The sequence below is a fragment of the Emydura macquarii genome, unplaced genomic scaffold (assembly GCF_026122565.2).
Source record: "Emydura macquarii macquarii isolate MOO-44397 ecotype Brisbane River unplaced genomic scaffold, CSIRO-AGI_Emac_v2 contig_1483, whole genome shotgun sequence".
NCBI classification, from domain to species: domain Eukaryota; kingdom Metazoa; phylum Chordata; order Testudines; family Chelidae; genus Emydura; species Emydura macquarii.
In genome coordinates, this window is record NW_027131620.1 from 1,210,159 (window position 1) to 1,232,106 (window position 21,948).

The 21,948-nt window shown below is 52.4% G+C and overlaps 1 protein-coding gene across 1 annotated transcript in view; it reads right to left on the reverse strand.

Moving 5' to 3' along the window:
* The window catches only part of TGM2 (transglutaminase 2), a 32,448-nt gene extending 11,418 nt beyond the window's left edge, over positions 1-21,030 (reverse strand). Inside the window, exons 1-6 of the mRNA XM_067553951.1 lie at positions 20,889-21,030; positions 14,156-14,335; positions 6,769-7,011; positions 5,350-5,468; positions 1,848-1,976; positions 350-527 (exon numbers count right to left, since the gene is read on the reverse strand). Of these exons, the coding sequence (XP_067410052.1) occupies positions 350-527; positions 1,848-1,976; positions 5,350-5,468; positions 6,769-7,011; positions 14,156-14,335; positions 20,889-20,898 (859 nt within the window). The 5' untranslated portion in view covers positions 20,899-21,030. The remainder of the gene's footprint in view (positions 1-349; positions 528-1,847; positions 1,977-5,349; positions 5,469-6,768; positions 7,012-14,155; positions 14,336-20,888) is intronic.
* Between the last annotated feature and the right edge of the window lie 918 nt (positions 21,031-21,948).

Below are 21,948 nucleotides of genomic sequence, written 5' to 3' on the forward strand. Positions count from 1 at the left end.
GGAAGAAGAGAGAAAATTAAAGGAGAAATCAAGGTGCTCTTTTCTCATGTTTGCAATTTCCTGACAAATGAGACTAACAGAGAGTGTAATTGCGAGGAAATCAGCACAGAGCTGATTGCAATCACCACAGAGCTGACTCTCTCCTGCTGACTCTGTGAGGTGCAAATCTGGTTTCCCTTGTGCTGCCTTTGCACTGGCTTAACTCCATTGAGCTCAGCAGAGCTACTCCTGACTTACACCCATGTCAGGTAGGTCAGAATGCCCCCGAGGGGGAGGTGCATGGGAATCGGATTTATCCAGTCCTGTGAGGAAGGCAGGAAAGTCTGCAGCTGTCATCGGGTCCCCTTACCTGTACATGCCACCGCAGCAAAGACCCAGCACTGGCCATATCGGACTGGCTGGCATCCGTAACTCCGCCACCTCCGGAGAATGTCCACGCTGCCTATCCAGGCCATGGGGCTCACCCCATCATCGTACCGATTGTCCCAGCGCCCTGCCAGGACCCCCTGATCATCGTTGCAATTCACCTGCACAACAGCAGAGAAGATTCCCGGTGAGCACAGTGCTACTGCACAGGCCGTGACGGAGCCGTCTGGGCCCCAGAGGGGGAAGGACTGGACTGAAGAGAAAAGAAGAGCATCTATATGAGGTCCTAGGCACCCCAATTCAACAGCACAGTGTCTCCCTCATTCACCCACCTGGAGCTGGTGAACAGCGAGCCCAGACGCCCAGGCCAATGGAGATGGGACACGTCATGAAACAGACACTTGAGAACCTATCAGCCAGTGAAGCCAGGGCGTGAAAAGGGCAGCCAGGAGATCGGCTGCTCTGGGTGTGAGCAGGGACCGGATGCAGAGATCAGTGGAGAAGCGGTTTCAGGGCTGATGAGCGGTTGGATGGATGCATGGACTGGCAGAGGAATCGAACAGACCAGTGGAAGGGGGGCTGGGCGGATTCATGTGTAGCTGGGGTGGACGAGTGAGTGGATGGGTGGAGATTTTATCCCTGAGAGGAAGGAGAGCCATGCGATCCCTCACCTTTGTCCCCTTGCCTGCTCTCTGCCTGCTAACCCGTCTCCCTGGGACTCATCCCACCTCCCAGGTAGCTTCGCACCATCGCCGTTTACCAGGAAAATCAGCCTGCCTGTAGCACTGGCTGTTGGCAGCCCATGCAGTGGCATGGACAAAGGAGGGCACCACAGTAATCGCAGGGGGCACCGAACTGCTCCAGCCTCGGGGCGGCGGTGTCGGGGGCAGGGAGAGTGAGCTCCGACTGGGCCGTGTGCCCTCCCCCCCCAAAGGGGTCAGAGCTAAATTTCCTTGCACACCCCTGAGCCCTTGGTCTTCACCTCTTCCACTGCAACCGTGGTAGCCCACAGCCGTATGCACGTTATGCACGGTGATCCCATTGGCAGGACCGCCGATTGGGGGTAAGGCCCCCCGGGGGGAGAGAAGGGCCTGAGACAAACTAGCCCTTTTACCCACCCATGTTAGCGAGGGCCCCCAACCTGGATGGCTCTGTGACCCCACGTACCAGGCGGGCACTCCCGGAGTGGAGCGCACCCACCGCTGTGGGTGAGGGGGTTCAGCTGTGCGTCGATGTGAAAAATTGCTGGGGTACCCCGGCAGCTCATCTGCACCGAAGGGGCCGGGCTGGTCAGGTCACTGGCGGGAGGGCGGCGGAGTACACGGGCTGACGCTGGCTCAGTAGGGCTGCACTTGCGGGATGTGGTTTACCAATGAACTGTGGACGGGCGGGTGGAGAGGTGGAATGGCCCCTGGGTGGGTGGGTCGGCCAGAGCATGCCCAGCTGCCTGTTGGCTTGCCCCAAAAGCGTCCCCGACTCACCATGGCGCTGACGACCCTGCCGATGTAAACGGGGTTGTTGCGGCGGGAGCAGTCTCGGTTCTGGTCTCTGAGGAATTTGGGGTTTGTATCCAGCAGCTGAAGGCAGATGTCCACAATTTCATCTTCAAACTGGGGCAGTGGAGAGGAAGACGGGAGAAAAGAGAGGGCGCCCACGTCAGCCGAGGGGTTTGCACTCTGGGTCCTTCCTGGGGGCTGGGAGCTAGCCCAGCATGGTTCATGCAGTGGGACTAGGTTTGGGAGGATTAAAATGAGCTACATCCTAGGGCATGCGACGTGGCTGGGGCACACAGTCCCTCCCTCGCCTCAGGTCTGTCTCACGGTTCCTCTGTAAGAAAGAGGACACAATGGCCAGGGTGTGTGAGCATCCTCCATAGCTGATGGCTCCTGACCCATACCCCATCCCTTTACGCTGGTGGCAGGAGTTTACCCCGTGGCGTGCGGTCTGTGGCCAGTACCCACGAGACCTTGGACCAAGACAGGGGTATCAGGCGCTGACTGTCTCCCTGGTTCAAACCTCGGTGAGAGTGCACGTCCCTGGCTATTCCTCCAGAGCCGGTTCCCTGTTGTGTTGGCACACGGCTCCGTGACAAAGCTCTTGAGAAACGCTCGGGGTGTTTACTTGGGGAGGCAGCTTTGGGGACTTTGAAGGAGGAAGCGAGAGCCCGACGGGCTGAACGTGACCAGTGCCCTGTGAGAGCAGGTCTGCAACGGAGCGGGCTTGGCACGTCCGAATGGTTCTCTCTGAAGGCCTGGAGCTTGTCCAAAGGGGAACTGGAGGGGAGCAGGGAGGCTGAATGCCTTAGCTCCATTTGTGCAGATAAGGAGCTGGTGTGTGCAAAGTTCAAGGCTAAGAATGGAAAATGAAATAGTTGGCCTCCCAGTCTCCAGGCCGAGTGGAGACTCCTGGCAGGCAGCTGGGATGCCTCTTCTGCAGACAGCAGATGAGGAAAGCAGGGCCGTCGCAGGGCACCAGGCATCCATGGGAACCCAGCGCTTATCCCCATCCTCATCACATGAGTCACAAAACTTCCTTGGAGAGGCTCAGATTCCCCCAAGGCAGCGGTTCCCAACAAGGGACACGCGTTCCCTCGGGAGGACACAGGTCTTCGGGGGCACGTCAGCTCATCTAGATCAGTGTTTCTCAACCTGGGGGTTGCAACCCTCCAGGGGGTCAGAGGAAGGGTTTAGGGGGTGGCAAGCAGGGCAATTGCCCAGGGCCCCATGCCACAGAGGGTCCCGCAAAACTAAATTATATGCTTCAGGGGTACAGGAGTCTGGAAAGGTTGAGAACTACGTCCCAAGGGATTAGGGTGCCTCTCGCCACTTTAGGAGCCTGAATCCACCATTTGGATACCACTGACACCTCAAAACCATTGCTCAGCTGCTGCCCGACCCTCCAGGTGCCTAAATCTCCTCGGCACCCACTTTTTTGGTCTAGGCTCCTAACCATGTGCCGGTGGGTGCCGCCCCGCCCTCAGCTCAGAGCCTGGCTCTGGAGGTCCTGAAGTGGCATGCCCTGCCCATCTTACCCGTAGGTCCCAGTCCCTCAGGCATGCTCTGAGCCCCGCAGACGAGTGGGGCTGTGTGTCCCCCCCCTTGGCAGTCGAGTGGCTACAGTACTCACCTGGGACATGGGGGACCCGTGTTCAAGTCCTTGCTCTGCAGCAGGAACTTGAATGTCAGTGGCCGGCTTCCCACGGGACTGCCTGACCCGCTAGAACATTGGGTCTCTCTGCAGGTGGGGCTCGGTTCTTGGCTCAGAATCCCCAGGGGAGGGAGGTGCCTGTCTCGGGCCGGCCAGCCGCTCCCGCCACCTCCCCTGCCTGTCCCTCCTGGCCGGCTCAGGCAGCTCCCCACTCCGCTGGTTTCTGAAGATCACTTAGGTTTTGTCGGCACGGCAAGGCAGGCTGTGAATCTGCTGTGCACCGGCTTGTGTGGGCAAAGCCCATGGCGTCTAACTCCCCCTGCATTGCACAGGGAACCTGGCCACCCAGCCTGGGGCTGAGCATCGCGCCAGGCAGCCCCCGGCCACCTTGGAATCAGGCGCTGCAGTGCTGAGCACTGGTGCGGCTCTGGGTGGGCGGGAGTGACAGCTGCTCTTCTGCACCCAGGCCGGGAGCCAGGGCCGCTGGTGGCACAGGGTGGATCCCGTAACGGTGCAGGCGGCATTAGCGGCGCTCAGGGGTGCGGCAGAGATGAATGCTAAGAGGTAGCAGCCTGACACTCTGTTTGTTGGAAAGCCAGGGCTGCCTCCAGGGAGGGGCTGAGAAAGCTGCAGCTCCATTGTCTTCCTGAATGCTGGGGAATGGCAGGTCACGCAGCCCCGCTCGGAAGCAGCCCCAAAGGGATCCGGAGCTCATGTGCGGGGAGGCATTGCTGGGAGCCGGCTGCACTCCCAGCCCCAGTGTGGCCAAGGGCATTTTCAATGCAGACGTGACGTGCTCCTGACCAAAATACAGCCGGGCAGAGCTTGTGGCGCGGGCAGCCCTTTATCAGCACTGGCGCTCGGGAGCGGAGCTGGTTATCTAGCGAAGGCCCCTCCATATGTTTCCCCAACAGAGGTGTTTTTGTCATGATTATGGAGAGGCCTGGCCTGGCCTCCCTCCCAGGCCTCGTTGTTTAAGGATTTATGGGCTGCTCCCGGGTTTTGAACTCAGCATTTTCCCGTCTGGACATGAGATTTGAACGTGTTTGCCTCTGGAGCCAGGCGGCGTGAGCTTTCCCCTGCGGTGTTATCGGCGGACACAGAAAGTGACACCTGCCAGGCACGTGGGAGAGGATGTGCTGGGGGAACAGCGAGCTCTGTCCGGTGTCTTCATGGGCCGGAGCGTCTGACCCACCGAGTTCACTCAGCGCCGCGCACGCGAGACGAAGGGGCATTAGGCAGGCCAGAGCTTTGCACTGGAGACCTCCCGCCTTTACCACCCAGCCGCTTCTCCGCCTGCCCTCGGACCGCTCTCCCGCGGGCAGGGGGGGCACCTGGCAAGCAGAGGCTTCCATGGGCCTGCTTGTCTGCTGGCAGAAAGTCCCTGACAGACTTTACACCAGTGGCACAAGTTAAAGCTTTAGTTTATGCTGGGCCCCCACTCAGCTGTGATCGGCCCCCAGCTGTCTCCAGAGCAGAGCCTGGGCACGGGGAAGCAGCCTGGTGTGGTCACGGCGTTTGTTTGTTTCCACACTAGCGACTCTTCCCAGGATCTTCCCATCCCTGCCCCTCCGATCCCCCTCTCCTGCCCGCTAGCATCTCGGGTTGTCACCCTTCAGGGGGAAGGAGGGGTGCTGGGCACCCCACTCCCCTTGGACGGCAAGACAGACGGACCAGCTGCACTGTGGCGCTACTCCTGGGAGGAACTGCATGTGTGTGTTCCCGGGGGGGGGGAGGATTCCAACCTGGGCCCCAAGAGCCTTTAACTGTCTTACTGAGCAGGACTGCAAATGCAGGGCCGGACGGTCAGGGAGGGAGTCAGGGCTGGAGACTCACCTGCCCGAAATTCCAGGGGCTAGGGACGATATACTTCTGAGATCCCTGGTAGATGAGGCCCTGCTGAGTCAGCACATACTCAGACCGCTGGTCTTCGAACTCAAGAAAGACGGCGTCGTCTGCGCGGAGAAGGGAGAAGACACAGTGAGACGCTCGCTCGGCCCATTCACCAGCAGAGACCGGGCAGCCGCAGCCCTTCTGGGAAAAGTCCTGCCATGATGGTCAACCCCAAACACGAGGAGTGACCCTACTGCAAGCTGCAGAGCGTGGACCCTTGCTGGAGCAGCACGGAGCCTAGGACTCCTGACCCACGGATGCAGGAAAACCCTTCTCTGGGCTTTGTCCCATTGCTCGGACCCCACTGGGCCAGATCCGCAGCTGGCAGGAATTGGGCAGCAGAGGGGAGAGCAGTTGTGTATTGGGGCCACTGTGAGGATGGCAGCTGGTTCCCAAGCGCAGAGCTGAAGGAAACGAAACGGAAGATGCTGCAGGCAACGTTTTTCATGGAATTTGGTGAAAAATTTCAATTCAATTTGATTTGAATTAAAAGGTAAAATGCGGGGTTTGCTTTGCTTGTGTGCCCTTCCTCCTGGCCCTTTTTTTCTCCCCACTGGAAAGGGGAGAGGAGAGAAAAAGGGGGCGGGGGGACCCAAGAAAATGAAAACTGAAAATACTCATGTGGATTAGATTTTGTGTTTCAGTAAAACACCGGGACCAATGTGGCAACACGTCGTGTGTCTTTGGTTCATGACAAGAGCTTCCGAGCAGCCGCGGCGTTCCCTGGGGTGGTGGCCAAGTGGCGCTTTCTAAACTCCTGATCTCTGGAGACTCAGCACAGCACGCTTTGGGATCCAGGAAGTTAGTCATTTTAGGGCCTGTGATTCACTTGGGTGACGTCAGGCCGAACTCGGCTGGGGGCTATGGTGGGGGCAGCCACCTCACAGCAGTGGGGGGATACAAACACGGAGAGGGCAAGCAACCTGGCTGGTCACTTGCCCAAGCATGGCCAGACATTGGCCCCTCCTGCCCCGTGCTGCTGTCTGATCTTTGTGCCAGGCTGGCTCGTTAACAAGCGGCATTCAGAGCGGCGTGTTCTGCCCCATAACCTGTGCCGTGCGGGCAATGGCAGCGGGGAGCGCAGGGCGCTATTCAGCCCGAGTGGGGGAGCGGGTTTGCTGGGGGCTGTGGAGAGGGATGCTACGCAGGTTCCTGTGGTGTGGGAAGGGGAACCCGCTGTCTCTGGGGCTGCTGGCTGCTAGGGCAGAGCTGAAAGGGATTCTGGCTCAGAGCCCAGATCTCTAGTTGGCTCCCACGCCAAACCTCGCCACAGCTCTGGGCGTTTGGAGCTGGGGTTCTGGTTCAGCCCATCCCCGTTTCGGAGAGGGCCCTGCAACATAAGGGGATGAATGAAAACCTCACCTGGACACCAAGGGTTAAAGAGCAAGATGAACTCCCCGAGCCTGGAGCTGGTGCCTTGGTCCCCCGTCGAGGCCTCCAGGGTCAGGCTGTAGCGGCCGATCCGGGCATCAGGAGGGGAATAAATCAATACGGAGAGAGAGGCTCCGTCCTGATGGTCCACGATCGCGCTCCATGCTGACTCCTGGAGCGCGTCGGAGATGGGGAAACGGGACTTGGTTCCTGACGTCTCGATGGGGCACGGCCCTGCCAGAGCAAATGGTCTCGTTAGCATCCTTGCCTCTGGCCTCTCACTCTGATAGCCCTGGGGTCCTACGACAATACCTCTGGGGCCACGGGGAGGACAGTGCTCCTGGAGTCCCACCCGTGTGAGTGCACCACCAGGGGCTATTCCAGCGTCCCATACTAAACCCAGCGCCAGGCTCCACGGCACAGCCCCTCACCCTTTCTGCTCTTTAGACATGTCCCGCTGGCCCCTGTTCTCCCTGCATTGGCGTCTAGGTAGTTGTGGTGTCCTGAGCTGACCAGCAAGCGAAGGGCAAGTGAGGCCGAGTGGCTGGTGTGCTGTGTGCGGGTGACTGCGCCTCCTGCAGATGATTCTCTGCTCCTGTTACGCAGGAGCCTCTCGATGGGCCATTTGATTGGGTGACAGAACCCCTGGTTCTTTCCAAGGGTGGCTGACACAGGTCAGTGAGGTGTCAGTGTGGAAAGCAGGCAGCTGGGGCCCGTTGCTGCTGCTGACTGGATTGCTATGTGACGTCCTGACCCCTGCGTGCTGTGATGGGCTGTTGTCTCCTGGTACTATGGAGAGGCAGGGGCCCATAGCCCTGGGTAACCTTCAGGCCCAAGGAGATGGACTGGTCTGGAATTTTGAAGCTCGCTGGTGCAGTGTGCTTTGCATTGTCTGCGTGTGTTGTCCTAGCCGCAGCTGTGCACCTAGGACCCTTTTCCTGGTCTGCCTTTTCCCTCTGCTGGGATTCTGCACGTGGCTGTCTGCCTCTGCTGCTGAGAGATGGATGGGGCATGGCTGGCGTGGCCACACCAATGTACCTGAGCAGCTGCCAGGCACACACCCTGGGGAGCCCAGCAGTCAGATGTGGGCTCCCCGGCCTGTCTTGCACTTGTCAGCGCCTACGAGCAGATCCCCAAATAACAGTTTTGGGATCTACAGTGAGTAAATGCCAAGGAAAGCACTCTGAGAGCAGACAGCGTGAAAGCATCTCCTGCCGGAGGCACCCAGCCATCCCATAATAACGCACCACAACTGAGCATCACCAAGCCCCTTTCACACTCCGTTTCCATGTGTGGACTAGAACTTCCAAGTTCTCATTCAAAGCCAGCGTCTCTGGAACCGTGGGCTGGTCCCTTTGCAGTAAAACACACCACGGCGAGCCGAGAGCCCGCACCCCTGGGCCCCATCTGCACTTCCGGCGTCTAGCGTGACACCGGTGCTCCCTTGGAAGGAGCGTGCAGCAGTGTGGACAGAGCCGTTCTTTCTCTCTGCTCTGAGTGTGTTGCTCCAGGGAGCCCCTGAGTGCAAGGAGAGGTCCTGGCAGTCTGGCTCCAAACACTGCCCCTCCCAGAGAGACAGAGCAGAAACTGATCAGCCCCGGCCCTCAGAGCTCAGCTGTTACTCCCTGTGACTCTGCCCAGGGGCCCGGCAGCCACAGTGACTGGCAGATTTCATGTCAAGCGATGTTCTGTGGGCAGGCTTCCTCCCACACAGGGAACTCTGTGTTATGCTGGTCCCTGGCCCACACTCCACAGTGCCAGCGCCCCGCCCTTGTTGTGAAGAAGGACCTCATGACCCGAAATAGACATGAACTAATGAGAGTGACACAGTTTCTCCTGCTGGCTCCATCCGGGAGGCCGGGGAGAGCTGACCTGGTTTGTGCAGATGCAGCTGACTGAGCTCTGAGAAAACCAGGAGCGCACGGGCAGAGAAGCATTTCCCTTCTCAGCCCTGCTCCTTACTCCTGTCCCGAAGGAAGCCTCCTCCCCAGACAGAGGGAAACGGCTTCCTGCCCTTTCTCCTCCTCCCCCCCATTCCCACAAAGAGCCAGGGGAAAGGTCTGCCTCCTCTGACCGAGATGCTAATTCAGGGTTGCAAATAGCCGTGGGGCAGGGATGGAAGGCCGTTATTGGATCTGTCACACAAGATACCCGACTGGAACTGTCCAAACAGCTCTGCTTTAAACACACCCACTGTCTGTTTGCATTGAAATCACCCTCCTCCTGCGCAGGACAGGGCTATTTCAGGACGATTAGCAATCACTCAGGGTGGAGATGACTTGGTGGCAAAGGCTCAGGTTTGGAATACATGGACTCCCTGGAGCCCTGGGTTTGAACCTGGCAAGGTAGACACAGCCCTGTCATGCTAACCAGACAGGTAAATTGCCGTCCACGCAGCTGAGCCCTGATCTGCTCTGTACAGATTTTAAAGAAGCCCTAGCACTTTTCTGTGAGAGTAGCCATGTTCATCCCTGTGTCCTTGGCTAAAATTTCAGCTCCACCCCAGAGGGAACTGCATTCAGTGGTGCTGTATGGACATACTGTCGTTTGTAACATCACTTGGGATGAAAGACACTAGGTAAAAACCAGACTGATGACCAAAGGAAACGGAGGCAGCGAGCAGCTGGTTGGTGGCAGCTGCGTCTGTGTCCAGAATGGCCTGGGTCACTCTGGCAGGGAACGTGACTTTCAGCGTACGTTTGCAGAGCACTCCGCAGGTGTGTATCCTCTGTGTGTCTGCAGGGAGTGAGGCAGAGTTTGGAGGGTCCCAGGAGGTGTGAGTTCTGGGGGTCGGGGTGAGTGCGCCGAGCCTGGTGTGAGGGTTGTTGATTCTGGGCTTTGAGCCAGTTACGTCTGTTTGTAGAATTTGATGCTTACACAAAAGAGGAATGTAAATAGGCAAAAAATACCAGGGCAAAAAACCATTTCTAGGGAAGGGCACATTTCCAAGGGCAGCCTTTCGTAAATCTCTGGTGCTTCAAAGAAAGGCGAGGCCTTCTAAAAGGCACAGAATTGCCCACCTGGGTAGATGCATGGGAGGAAAAAAATCCCCTCCTGTCCCCTACAGGATGTTGGTTTGTGCCCTGAAGCCTGGTTGATGAACTAGATCTTGTGTGTGTGGCTTTGAGACAGGCCTGCACCAAAACTCCAGCTCCAAACACCCCTGAACTTTACCTCAGGATCCAAGCGTTGTAGCTGGTGCCTGTCTCAGTGCAGGTTTGTCTCAGCCCTGTATAATCTCCCCTGCTCCTTGGGTCCACCCTTAAAAGCGTCAGCGGTAGTCATAGCCCTGGCTCCTTGGGACACAGAGGTGCGGCCCATAGTCACTGACACAATGGTTTCTTTTTAATATCCAGCCCCTGTATGTGATTCAGTGGCCTCCTGTATCCATAAACCGCACAGGCTGACTCGTGTAGGGTTCTTATGTGTTCTAAATGTACTGGCTGTTTGATTTGGATGAGGCACAGTGGGTGTAGCTAGGACACTGCTCTGAACGTCAAAGACAACAAACTCCCCTCCTCCAGGGCTGTTCAGAAACGTTCTGTCTCGTGCAGCAAACACAGGGACACTAACCTTTCTCAGCCAGCCTTACAGGACGGGTCGTACACGATAAAAACCTGCCCTCCCACAAGGATCTGTTCCCAAACGCAGCAGGAAGACAAGCTCCCTGGGGGAATTCCTCGTCCTATCAAAGCCAAGGGCAAAACTCCCATGACCTCAGTGGAGTTGGGATTTCACCATCTGTGCCTAACCTTTTGGAGGCTCATCTAGATTCAGTGACTTCTCTGGAGAATGCAGGGTTTTGTGGTTTTTTCCCCCTACAGAGATGCTATTACATACTGGCAGGGGGCTCAACCTAATTTTGCATCTCAGCTCTGAGGCTCTAATTCCTCAGACACCTAAAATGAATCCTGTGTCCTCCTGGCATCTGCTCATGGGGATTCCTTGTTCTTGTGTTCCAAGATGGGGAAATAAAACCAGCCAAGCCAGTGGTAAAACCAGAACTCGGAAATAAAACCAGCCAAGCCAGTGGTACTGCCTCCTTCTCTGGGCTAGGTCTGAAGCTGGAGCAGAAGGTCCCAGAGCTCATTCTCCGTCCCCTGGGCCAGCCGGTGCACCTCCAGGTAAAAGTTTGTTGGTAAAAAGGATTGGAAAAATAAGTGGCTGAAACTATGACTAGAATCTGTGCTGCATTGCAGGGAGCTTTCTCCTCCCCACCCCTTCAGCAGCTCTTCCCGGCCGCAGGCGCATGGTTCTCTGCTTGGAGGTGGGGGGCACTGGGAATCAGGGAAGCCACACAGGGTGCGTCTGCACATCAGAAACACCCTGCGGTGCTGAGTCTCAGGCAGGGCCCAGGTCACCTGCCTTGGGCTCGTGCTGCTGGGCTAAAAATTGCAGCGAAGCAGATTGGGCTCAGAAACTTGGCGCGAGGGAGGGTCTCCGAGCCTGGGCTCCAGCCTGAGTCTGAACATGGACATGGCTATTTACAGCTCCCCAGCACAAGCCTGGCGAGCCCACATCCGTTGGCTCGAGACTCACTGTAGCGGGGGTGTGGGGGGTTCTGTGTAGACGGACCCATTGTGACTAACTCCCTGAGAAATTCCATACGCACTCTGGGGGAGGTCAGGACCTTTCCTGCCTTGTGAAGTGATGCTGTATTGCTAAGGAAGACGGGTGTCGGCCAGCGGACAGACTTCCTTGCTTTGTTCCCCTCCCCAGCCCTCTTCGCTTCTCCTTGTAAGAAACCAGCTGCCTGATGTTCAGAGATAACACAGGAGCCAAGATCTAAGTATCTTTCCCCCCCTCACCCACTCAGGCCTGTAACGGCCCAGCTCTCGAATAACTAACTCTGCTGTGTCACTGCGGATGGGTGGTGTTTAGCTGAACCTGAGTTGGAATATTCAGGCAGGGATCTGTGTAGGCTGCTACAACGATGGACGGCTAAAGGAGTCCTTCTCCGGCGTCTGAGTCGCTGTGGGCTGGCGTGGAGTTCGGTCCTTGCTGTAAAATCCTGTGTGGAACCTGCCACCTCCATCCTAGCTTTGTTCTGTGTGTGCGCGTGTATCAGAGGGGGGGAAAGGAAAGGAATCGCAGCATCCTAGCGGCATTCTCCCCGATAGCCACTTCAGGACTGGATTGGTGGGGTACCCAGCCAGTGAAAGTCGGATCCGGTGCGGGGAGCAGGCTAAGCAATAGAGTTAGCCCATCCTAAGCACTCACAGCGGGGCTGGTCTTTCTCACTGTGTTATACAGTCACCCGGGCAGGACCCAGCTAAACAGTCTGACCCAAAATAAATCTCCTGCCAGCTGTCCCTCTGCTGGGCTTCTGTCCATAGGCAGACCTGGGGCTCCTGCTCCACTGTGCTGGGAAAGGAGTTCAGTCTGTCTAACCCTGATCCCTCCAACACTCCTGCACCAGCACAGCTGGCCTCTCTGGCAAAGGCCCTCTCTTTGGAGGTCGAATTTTACTCAGCAGTTGAAAGATGGAAATTCCCTAGATAATGGCCCAAACCCAGGAAAAAAAAATGGGCCCAGGCTTTGAGACTGCTCATAGGGCAGTTTGCCTTAGGGCAAACCCACATCTTTCTAGGCTGGGTCCACCACCATTGTTCCTTCATTTCTGGTTTATCCCAAGATTGGGGATAGATGTGCTTTACCCTGAGCAGAGGGCATCTCCTTACCGAGTCACTAGAAGGGAACTGGGGTCTTTACACAGAATCAGTCCTGGCCCGCACACAACGTTAGAGCAGTTTAACTAAAGATGTGATTTTTATACTGATTTAGTTAAAATGGTGCAGCTTTGTGTGTGGACACTCTCATATCAGTTTGGACCTGGCTTATATCAGTTTAGCTTGCACGGGTAAATGTACAGGTGCAAGCTAAAGGCACAGAGCCAGTTTTAAACCATTTTATGAGAGCACACCTACAAGTTGTATGATTTAACTAAACCAACTTACATTAAACAGTTACAGCTTCCACGTGCAAACAAGCCCTTCACCTCCCTTCTGTGCCTCAGTTTCCTATCTGTAAAATGGGGATAACAATGCTGCCTTTTGTCATGCTGGTGAGATGAGGCTCAGTTGATTGATATTTATTAGCTACTTAAGATTCTCAGGTGGAAGGTGCTATGGGATATTACTTTATTATTATACGTGTACTGTAAGTACTTATTATTTTATTCTGAATTCCTTAAAGTACCATAAAATAGTTTGTGGATGAAACTTTTCTTTGGCTTCTGAAATCTTCTGGCCAAAGTACCTCATATTATTTGTAGTGCTCGTACATTTTCCCAGTTTTGGTAATGTAAATCCCAGTTGTGAAATGACTGCTTGGATTTTTGGAACGCCTCGGTAGGAGTCTATAGATGCCATGGATTCCAACTCAGACGTTCTAATGTAATAGATGGGCAAAGACCAAGTCTGTCAGCTCATCTGAAATAATCCACCAGTAGCCTTAGCACAGTCTGCTTGACTTGTCTTCATGCCCAAATGCTTAAGAAGTGTGGAACGTGGCAAAAATGCACATTATTGGCGATGTGGAGTTAGCATTACACTCAAGCAAATAAAACTCACAAATACTGGGGTTTCTTTCTTTCTTTCTTTCTTTCTTTCAACTATTATTATTTTGCAGAGTTTCTGCTTTTATATCTTTCTGGCTGGGACCTTGAGGAAAAACCACCTTTGACCCCAGGATCAGTGCCAGGGAAATGTTACTTTGATGTTGGGAATAACATGACTGAGATAACAGACTCCTGACAGGAAGAGGAAGCCATCCTCTGAGAGCTCACAGTGCACCAAGGGCTTTTCAACCAGCTGTGTGAGTTGTAAAAACAAGCAAAGGCAAATCATGGGGGAAGCAATTAGTTTTCTTGAACAAAAACGTGAGGGCTGTTCATGGGCTTGCTTATCTGTATGGTGACAGGCCCCGGGATGGATGTCTGAAGTGAGTGGGGCGGGTTGGCCTCTTCCTGAGGTGAGGGGTGGAGAGATGAGGTGATGGGGGTGGAAACTGCGGATGGCTTGCCTATAAAATGATTGAGGGGGAAGCCTGTCTGTGGGGTGACAAGTGTGGCAAGTGCTTCTTTGAATGGGCTGGGGCAGGGCTGGCTCTCTCCATGATGACTGGGGTAGAAAGTGCCCTTCCCAGATGTGGCTGGCTGGTTCGGGTTGGCTCTGACTGAGGTGGCTTAGCTGGGAATGGCCTCTCTTTGACGGGAGGGAGGGTGGTGTGTCTGTCTCTGAGGTGAAGGAGCAGGACGACTCATCTCTGAGATGATGTGACAAGAGTGCAAGTTGTGTGTCTCTCTGAAGTGAGGGGATGGAGATGGCTCCTTTCCAAGGGGACTGCAGTTGAGTTTAGTGAATAGCTCTGGACTTACCTGTCTCCACGGTGAGAATAAGTCTATCCACTCCTTCCTCGTAACCCCTTCCCTGGAAGAGCAGCGTGACGGTGAAGGACTGTCCTCGCCTCACAACGAGCTGCTGGCTGCCCATGTCAGCCGTCATGTGGTTCTGACTGTTGCTTTCACACTCCAGGTTGCATTCTTTCAGCACCAGATCTGCAAAACAAATAGCACCTAAAGCGCTCTTCCAGGAAGGCAGCAAAGATACGGCACAAATTGACCCAGCCTTCACCCTCTCCTCCTTTGATTCCATTTACTGGTTCAGAGGCGGGGCACCAAAATCTGATGCCCTGACTGAGAAGAGATCAGTTTTACTCTGACAGAGCCCTTGCATTTGCCTTCACTCCCATATGTGTCTCATGTACACACACGTGGCCAGTTGTTGTTCTGCTGCATTTAGGCAGTGCAGGTTGCATCTCCATGCATGAGCAGGGAGCATTGAGCCCCAGGCTGAAGAGGGGATTCACTAGTTGGGAATCCTTCACCTTGGTGTATGTTGGTGTAACACAGACTGGATCTAGCCCCCTTATCCCCCACCCACCACCACAAACACACACAGTCATGAATAGTTATCTATGAATAGTTAGTACAAGTTTAGTTGATCAAGGTGAAAGTATTGATGTAATATACATAGACTTGTACCTTGTTACCACGTGACATTTTGATTAAAAAACTAGAATGATATAAAATTAACATGGCACACATAAAACGGAATAAAAACTGGCTAACTGATGGGTCTCAAAATGTAACTGTAAATGGGGAATCATCATCAAGAGGGTGTGTTTCCAGTGCGGTCCCTCAGGGACCGTTCTTAGCCCTACACTATTTAATTTTTGTATCAATGACCTGGAAGAAAACATAAAATCATCACTGCTAAAGTTTGCAGATGATACAAAAATTGGGGAATGGTAAATAATGAAGAGGACAGGTCACAGATTCAGAGAAATCTAGATTGCTTGGTAAATTGGGTGAAAGCAAACAATATACATTTGAATATGGTTAAATGTAAATGTATACATCTGGGAACATGGAATGTAGGTCATATTTACATGAAGGGGGCTCTCTTCTGAGAAGCAGGGACTCTGAAAAAGATTTGGGGGTCATGGTGGATAATCAGCTGAACATGAACTCCCAGTGCAATGCTGTGGCCAAAAGAGCCAGTGTGATCCTGGGATGCATAAACAGGGGAATTCTAGTAGGAGTAGAGAGGTTATTTTGCCTCTGTATTAGGCACTGGTGCAGTTGCTGCTAGAATTCTTTGTCCAGTTCAGGGGCCCACAATTCAAGAAGGAGGCTGAGAAACTGGAGCGGGTTCAGAGCAGAGCCATGAGAATGATGGAGAATGATTAGAACGCGTGCCTTATAGTGATACACGCAAGGAGCTCAACCTATTTAGCTTAACCTTCTCTATGTTAAGACTTGATCACGGTCCGTAAGTACCTACATCAGGAACAAATATTTAATACTAGGCTCTATCAGAAAAGGGTCTAACATGATCCAATCACTGAAAACTGAAGCTAGACAAATTCAGACTGAAAATGAGGTGAACATTTTTGACAGTGAGGGTAATTTACCTTAGGAACAACTCACCAAGTCATGGTGGAGTCTCCATCACTGACAATTTTAAGATCAAGATTGGATGTTTTTCTAAGAGATCTTCTCTGGGAATTATTGTGGGGCAGTTCTATGGCCTGTTCCATGCAGGAAGTCAGACTAGATGATCACAATGGTCCGCTCTGGCTTCGGAGTCTCTGAGTCCATGCACACGCAACGTACATACAGACATATGTACCCTCCATATACCTCCTCTGCATTCTAGCCTGTAAATGGCTTCAGTGAAACCTGTCTGAACTCCTGGAGTATCTGACCTTTTATTAAAGAGGCCAGAAGAAACATCCTGTGTACTGTGCATCATCAGGGTTGACTGCCTCAGCTGTTAGGAAATAGATCGGCGCTTCCGACCATCGCCAGAGCTCCCAGTAGCAAACTGAAGCTAATTAACTAGTTAAAAAGTCTGCATGTGGGGGAGAGAGAAGCAGAATCCTTGGGGTCTGTGGGCCAAAATCTCTCTTGGATCATCACTGGGGAATGAGTTTGATAATCTCCCCCCAACAGAACAGCTCCTCTCCCCTCTCCCAGACACAGACAAGTCTGACATAGCCACAATGGCTGTGGCTCTGCGTGCTCAGGGCAGCCCCGGGTTGGTAGCACCAGTAGAACTTACACGGTGCTCTTCGTGCATTGATGTCAAAGAGCTCGGCGGAGACACGCACGTTCCGTTCCCCGTTCTACCAGTGAGTGAACCGAGGCGCACAGAGAAAAAAGGCTTTGCCTAATGTCACGCAGCAAGTCAGCGGTAGAGCAGGGAGTGGAACAACGGGCCATACCCCTGGCACCATGCCGCTGCTCCTAATGATACGACAGCGGAGAGGACTGAGGTGCATCACCGAGCTGTGTGGGGTCCTGTGAGTGGAATTACAGAGGGCTCTGTCCATCAGGATTTCAGTGCAGGAGAGACTCGCACAGGGCCCGCAGCAGAGAGGGCCAGCGCTCCTAGCTCCGAGAATGCTTGGTCTTGGATGTTCCCTGTGCCTGCCTTCGGTCAGGCTGACAGGAAGTTTTGCGTGAGGCTTTCCTGTTTCCGACGCGGTGACAAATTGGGGAGATTGACCATAGTCTGAGTGACTGGCCCCAGGCACTCTGCTGGGCATGCAGAGGCACCCATGTAAGCAGGGCCTGGGCGAGAGAGCCGATGATAATCAGACAGCACCATTCCCTGTTGTTTCAGCACGGTCTGCCGGAGGCAGTGCAATATCGTTCATCATTGTTCAAGGCTAGCGACCCGTGAATGCATTGCAGTCAGGCAGATTAGTTGCCAGAATAAGTGAAAGTATTTAATGTAGGAGAACACATAGCTAGTTCAGTGCCAGACTACCTGAGCTGGAAAACCAGGGCCTGATTTATGGAGGGAGAGCTGACAGGCTGCTCAGCTCACTGCTGCTTTGGTCCCGTCCTCTCTCAGCGCTAGTTCACCGAGGGAATGCTGGCCGGGAGGAAGCTGCAGAAACCCGCTTCTGTAAGTTACCCCTTGCTAGAAGGAATGGTGCCGGCTGAAAAAAGGAGGCCCCCTGACCCTGCTGCGTCCAAAGCGAAATGCTTCCTTGCAATGGCTCCCTCAGGCTCTTGTTTACAGATGTGCCCCCAAAACCTCACCACAAAGTCAACCCAACAAGGAAGAAAGTGAGAGAAATAATTGCTTTCCCTGGTGGGAGGCGACCGTGATACGGGCTTTGTAAGACTTACGCTCTTTAGATAGATGGAGTTATGGAGAGTTGGCGTGCCCATAATCAAATTGATTCCATTGGGCTGGCGAGCTGCAGGAGAGGGACCAGCGTATAACAAACTGAAGGGAGAAGGGAGAGTCCCATTTTGCACATCTCCCCCTGATTTAGCAAAATCTGCGCCATGTTACATTTGTGTGGTCTGACACCACGCAAGACTCCTTCAGAAAGTGTGGGCCAAGTCGGAAAAGGAGAGGAGTTCTAAAAAATGATTTTTGGCTCCAAAAACCAGCCTAATCTGGTAACTCCAAATTCGCTGTATTCTGCTGGTCTCAGCGAGGACTGGTGTCTTTGATCAGTAACAGCTAGCTATAAATGGATGAGCACATACACGAGGATGTTTTGCAGAGCTCTGCCAGCAAGCCTGCATGCTACTCACTGCCGGCATTACAATGTTCACAAGGCCACGAGTGGAATGAAAGGTTGGCTGAAGTATCTTAACGTTCCATTGCCATTTCCCCTGGGTTTTAAAATCCTTTAACGTAACAGGGACACCAGTTCAACAGTCATATTTTTGCCCGCCAGACTTTTATTTCCTACGGTTATAACCGACTCCTAGGAGAGCTGACACAAAAGAGATTAGAAGAGGTTTTCACGTCTGGTTTCTAGAGTCGTGTTTGCTTTGTGCATTGGACTCTGGAGCTAAGATAAGATATAAGAATGGCGAGATAAGAATGGCCACAGGACTTGCCGCATTCACAACAAACCATATAACTCCCTTTTCCAGCCCTGCTTTCCCTAGACACACTTGTACTTTAAACATACACAAACCGCCTCTAAACTAAGCTCTTCCTGGCTTGTAGGAGAAGGAGAGACAGAGAAAGATTGCCAGTATCTATTTTGATTTTGAAAGACATGGGAGGTGAGTGGACACACCATGAGAGGGGCCATTTAAGCACCAAGACCGGAAGAGGAGCTCATGGAAAACTTCAGTTCCATCTTCTCTTAGAAACAGCACAAACCGACAGCCCAGATATGGTCCCTCAGGGAAGAAAAACATCAGAAGCAACATTCCCCGGAGATGGCAGTGGGCACCATTACATCGACCTCAGTAGAGTTTTCCCCATTTACATCCACGCATAATTTAGCCCAAATTCTGATGTAAGGCATCATCTGGAGGGAAGGATTGGGGTCTTCAGATTCTGGGCTCCAAGTCCTGCTAGGCTGGCCCGGCACACTCAGCTGGTTCCGGGAATGGCAGGGAAGCAGAAGGAACTTGTTTTCTTTAGGGTGCAGTCTTTTCAGTGCCGTTGCTGGCGGTGCCTCTTTTGGTTTTGTTCATTTTTATTTTGTCTTGGGACTCGATTGAAAAAAAAACGGGTCTTGTCACTGAGACCCCAGGGGGCTGAGCTGAATTAACTTGGGTGACTGCACTGGTGGTGTTGTTGTTGTGGGTGTGAGATGGCTCGCATGTGCCTATCTGCACCTACATAGCCATAGGACTTGGTCCCTTGCTTTAGCATAGTCTAAGATGCCATATAATGTTGTTGAGCCTATATTGCCCTGTCTGATTGACCACGCTGCCCATAGTCTGAACAAAGAGGGCTACACACTGATCAGAATCTGAATGGGAAATATTATTTCATAAGAACAGCCACACTGGGTCAGACCAGTGGTCCATCCAGCCCAGCATCCTGTCTTCCCACAGTGCCCAATGCCAGGTGCTTCAGAGGGAATGAATAGAACAGACAATTATTGAGTGATCCATCCCCTGTTGTCCAGTCCCAGCTTCCAGCAGTCAGAGGTTAAGGGAGACCCAGAGCATGGGAGTGCATCCCTGGCCATGTTGGCTAATAGCCATTGATGGACCTATCCTCCATGAATGTATCTAATTCTTTTTTTGAACCCAGTTATACTTTTGGCCGTCACAACATCCCCTGACAACAAATTCCACCAGTTGACTGTGTGTTGTGTGAAGATGTACTTCCTTATGTTTTGTTTCAAATCTGTGACCTATTAATTTCACTGGGTGACCCCTGGTTCTTATCTTATGTGAAAGGGATAAATAACAATTCCTTATCCATCTTCTCCTTACTCATCATGATTTCACAGACTGCTATCATATCCCTCTTCAGTCGTCTCTTTTCAAAACTGAACAGACCCAGGCTTTTAATCTCTCCTTGTATGGAAGCTGTTCCATACCCCTAATCATTTTTGTTGCCCTTCTCTGCATTTTTTCCGATTCTAATATAGCTTTAAGATGATGTGACCCAAATCGCATGCGGTATTCAAGGTATGGGCGTCCCATAACATGATATTTTCTTTATTATTATCTATCCTTTTTCCAGGGGTTCCTAACATTGTTAGCTTTTCTGACTGCAGCTGCACATTGAGCAGTGAACTATCCACAGTGACTTCAAGAATTCATTCTTGAGTGGTAACAGCTAATTTAGACTCCATCATTTTGTATGTGTAGCTGAGATTATGTTTTCTAGTGTGCATTACCTTGCACTTATCAATATTGAATTACATCTGCCCTTTTGTTGCCCAGTCACCAGTTTAACGAGATCCCTTTGTAATGCTTCATAGTCAGCTTTAGACTTAACCAGCTTGAATAATTTTGTATCATCTGCAAATTTTGCCACCTCCCCACTTACCCCCTTTTCCAGATAATTTTTGAGTATGTTGAACTGCACTGGTCCCAGGACAGATTCTTGAGGGATCCCACTATTTACCTCTCTCCACTGTGAAAGGTCAAGTGAAGAAAATATTCTTTCCCCAGCGAAAGATGGCACAGAAAAGCCAACTATGTGTCAGAGGGATTTCTAAGGCTTAGAAGGGTTTTTTTGAATGGCTTTATTTAGATAACTGTCTTTAAAAATAGGGTGAGACTTAAAGCAAATATTTTTAGAGCAGCTCTCTACAGAATCCTTTTAAAAGGGAGCTTGTGATTGAAAATGTTTTAAAAAAATGTAGCTCTTTACAGCCTGGGTGTTATTAAAACAATAGCGAGTTACTGCAGTTATGGTAAAGAAGAAAATTAACTCAAAAATAGTTTTCTCCTGGTCATAACAATCTTCTATTTTAATTTTTGGCATGTCTGATTACTCTGCACTTGAGTCAGGAGTTTGCAATTCAGTTTCAATAAGTTCCAGAAATACAAGCAAGTGCACTTGAAATAAAGGATCTTGCTTAATGTTCCAGCCTGAGCTAAATGAACAAACTGTAATGCTACTCAACTTTTAAAGTGGAATTTATGCCCACAGACACATACCGAACTACTGATATCTATACACACCCTTACACAGATCCTTTGCAAAGTTCTCTATAGCCAAGCAAAAACATTTTCTGATTTAGAAGAATTATCAAAAAGTTGCCAGGTTTTGCTGAAACGCAGTCGCTAGCAATGTGCCATGCTGCAGCTTTACCTTCTGCCATGGTGTCCAGCAGTGGAATCCTTTTTGTTCTGCTTGGTCTCTGCTTGGAGTGCCTTCAGCTATGAAAACAGAGCTGATGGTTTATCTTCTCCTGCCTTAACTAGTTGGTCTCTCCCTTTATAGAGGCAGACACAGCCCACACCCCCTCATCTGGGTGGATGTTGAGCAACCTTACTGAGAACTAGAAAAACCCATTCTGTTTGCAGGAAAAACTAAGTCCACCTATTTTTGAACCTCTGAGCATGGATTTTTGACAAAAGCAGGTCTGTAATCGCTCTATGCCTCAGACACATGGAACATTTTTTAATAAGTGACATACACAGAAAGAGCCAGTGTGGACGTTTCAGGTAAATAGCCCCCTCTAGCTGGTCAGTGCTGTGAAATTATTTCCCCAGCTTCAGAGAAGGAATTCCTAGCGACATCCTATGAAAGGGGGGCTCATGGATTACCTACGGGGCTAGTCACAAACCTGGGGCTTGGCTCTCTCTCTTACTTAGCCATTCTTCCCCCCCACTCCGCACAGCTGTGTGTTCTCAGCCATGGAAACACCCTTGTAAATACATTGGGAGGATACGGGCTCCCAAAACCTTGGATTCCTCATGGCAGAAACCCGCCTCCACCCACCACCCAGAGGCTAGTTGGGGGAAATGGCAAGGCAGAGTGAGGAGCTGGGGCTGAACTCTTTTCAGACTGTGACCCCACATTCTCTCCATCAGCTACAGCCCAGAATCCTTTGTGCCTCTTTCTGTGGCCTTTGGCCAGTGGAAATGGGCAGCTCTCGGTACCCAAGGAAACCCATGTGCAAGCGGTGAGCCAATCTGCGTCGCAGCTGAAGAGAAGAGAAGGGGAGGGGAAGGCTCGTGACCATTGGTGCTGAACCCTTGGAGGAAGGGAGGGCACTAACCCCAGAGTCGTGCCCCTGAGGTGAGGGGATGTAGGTTCAACATTCCTGGTTCCCCAGGCGTGGTTACTCCTGCACTTCGACTCTCAGTATCAATCACAAGTGGCAGCTTCAGGGCCCCTACGTGAACAGAGATTGCAGGACCCATTT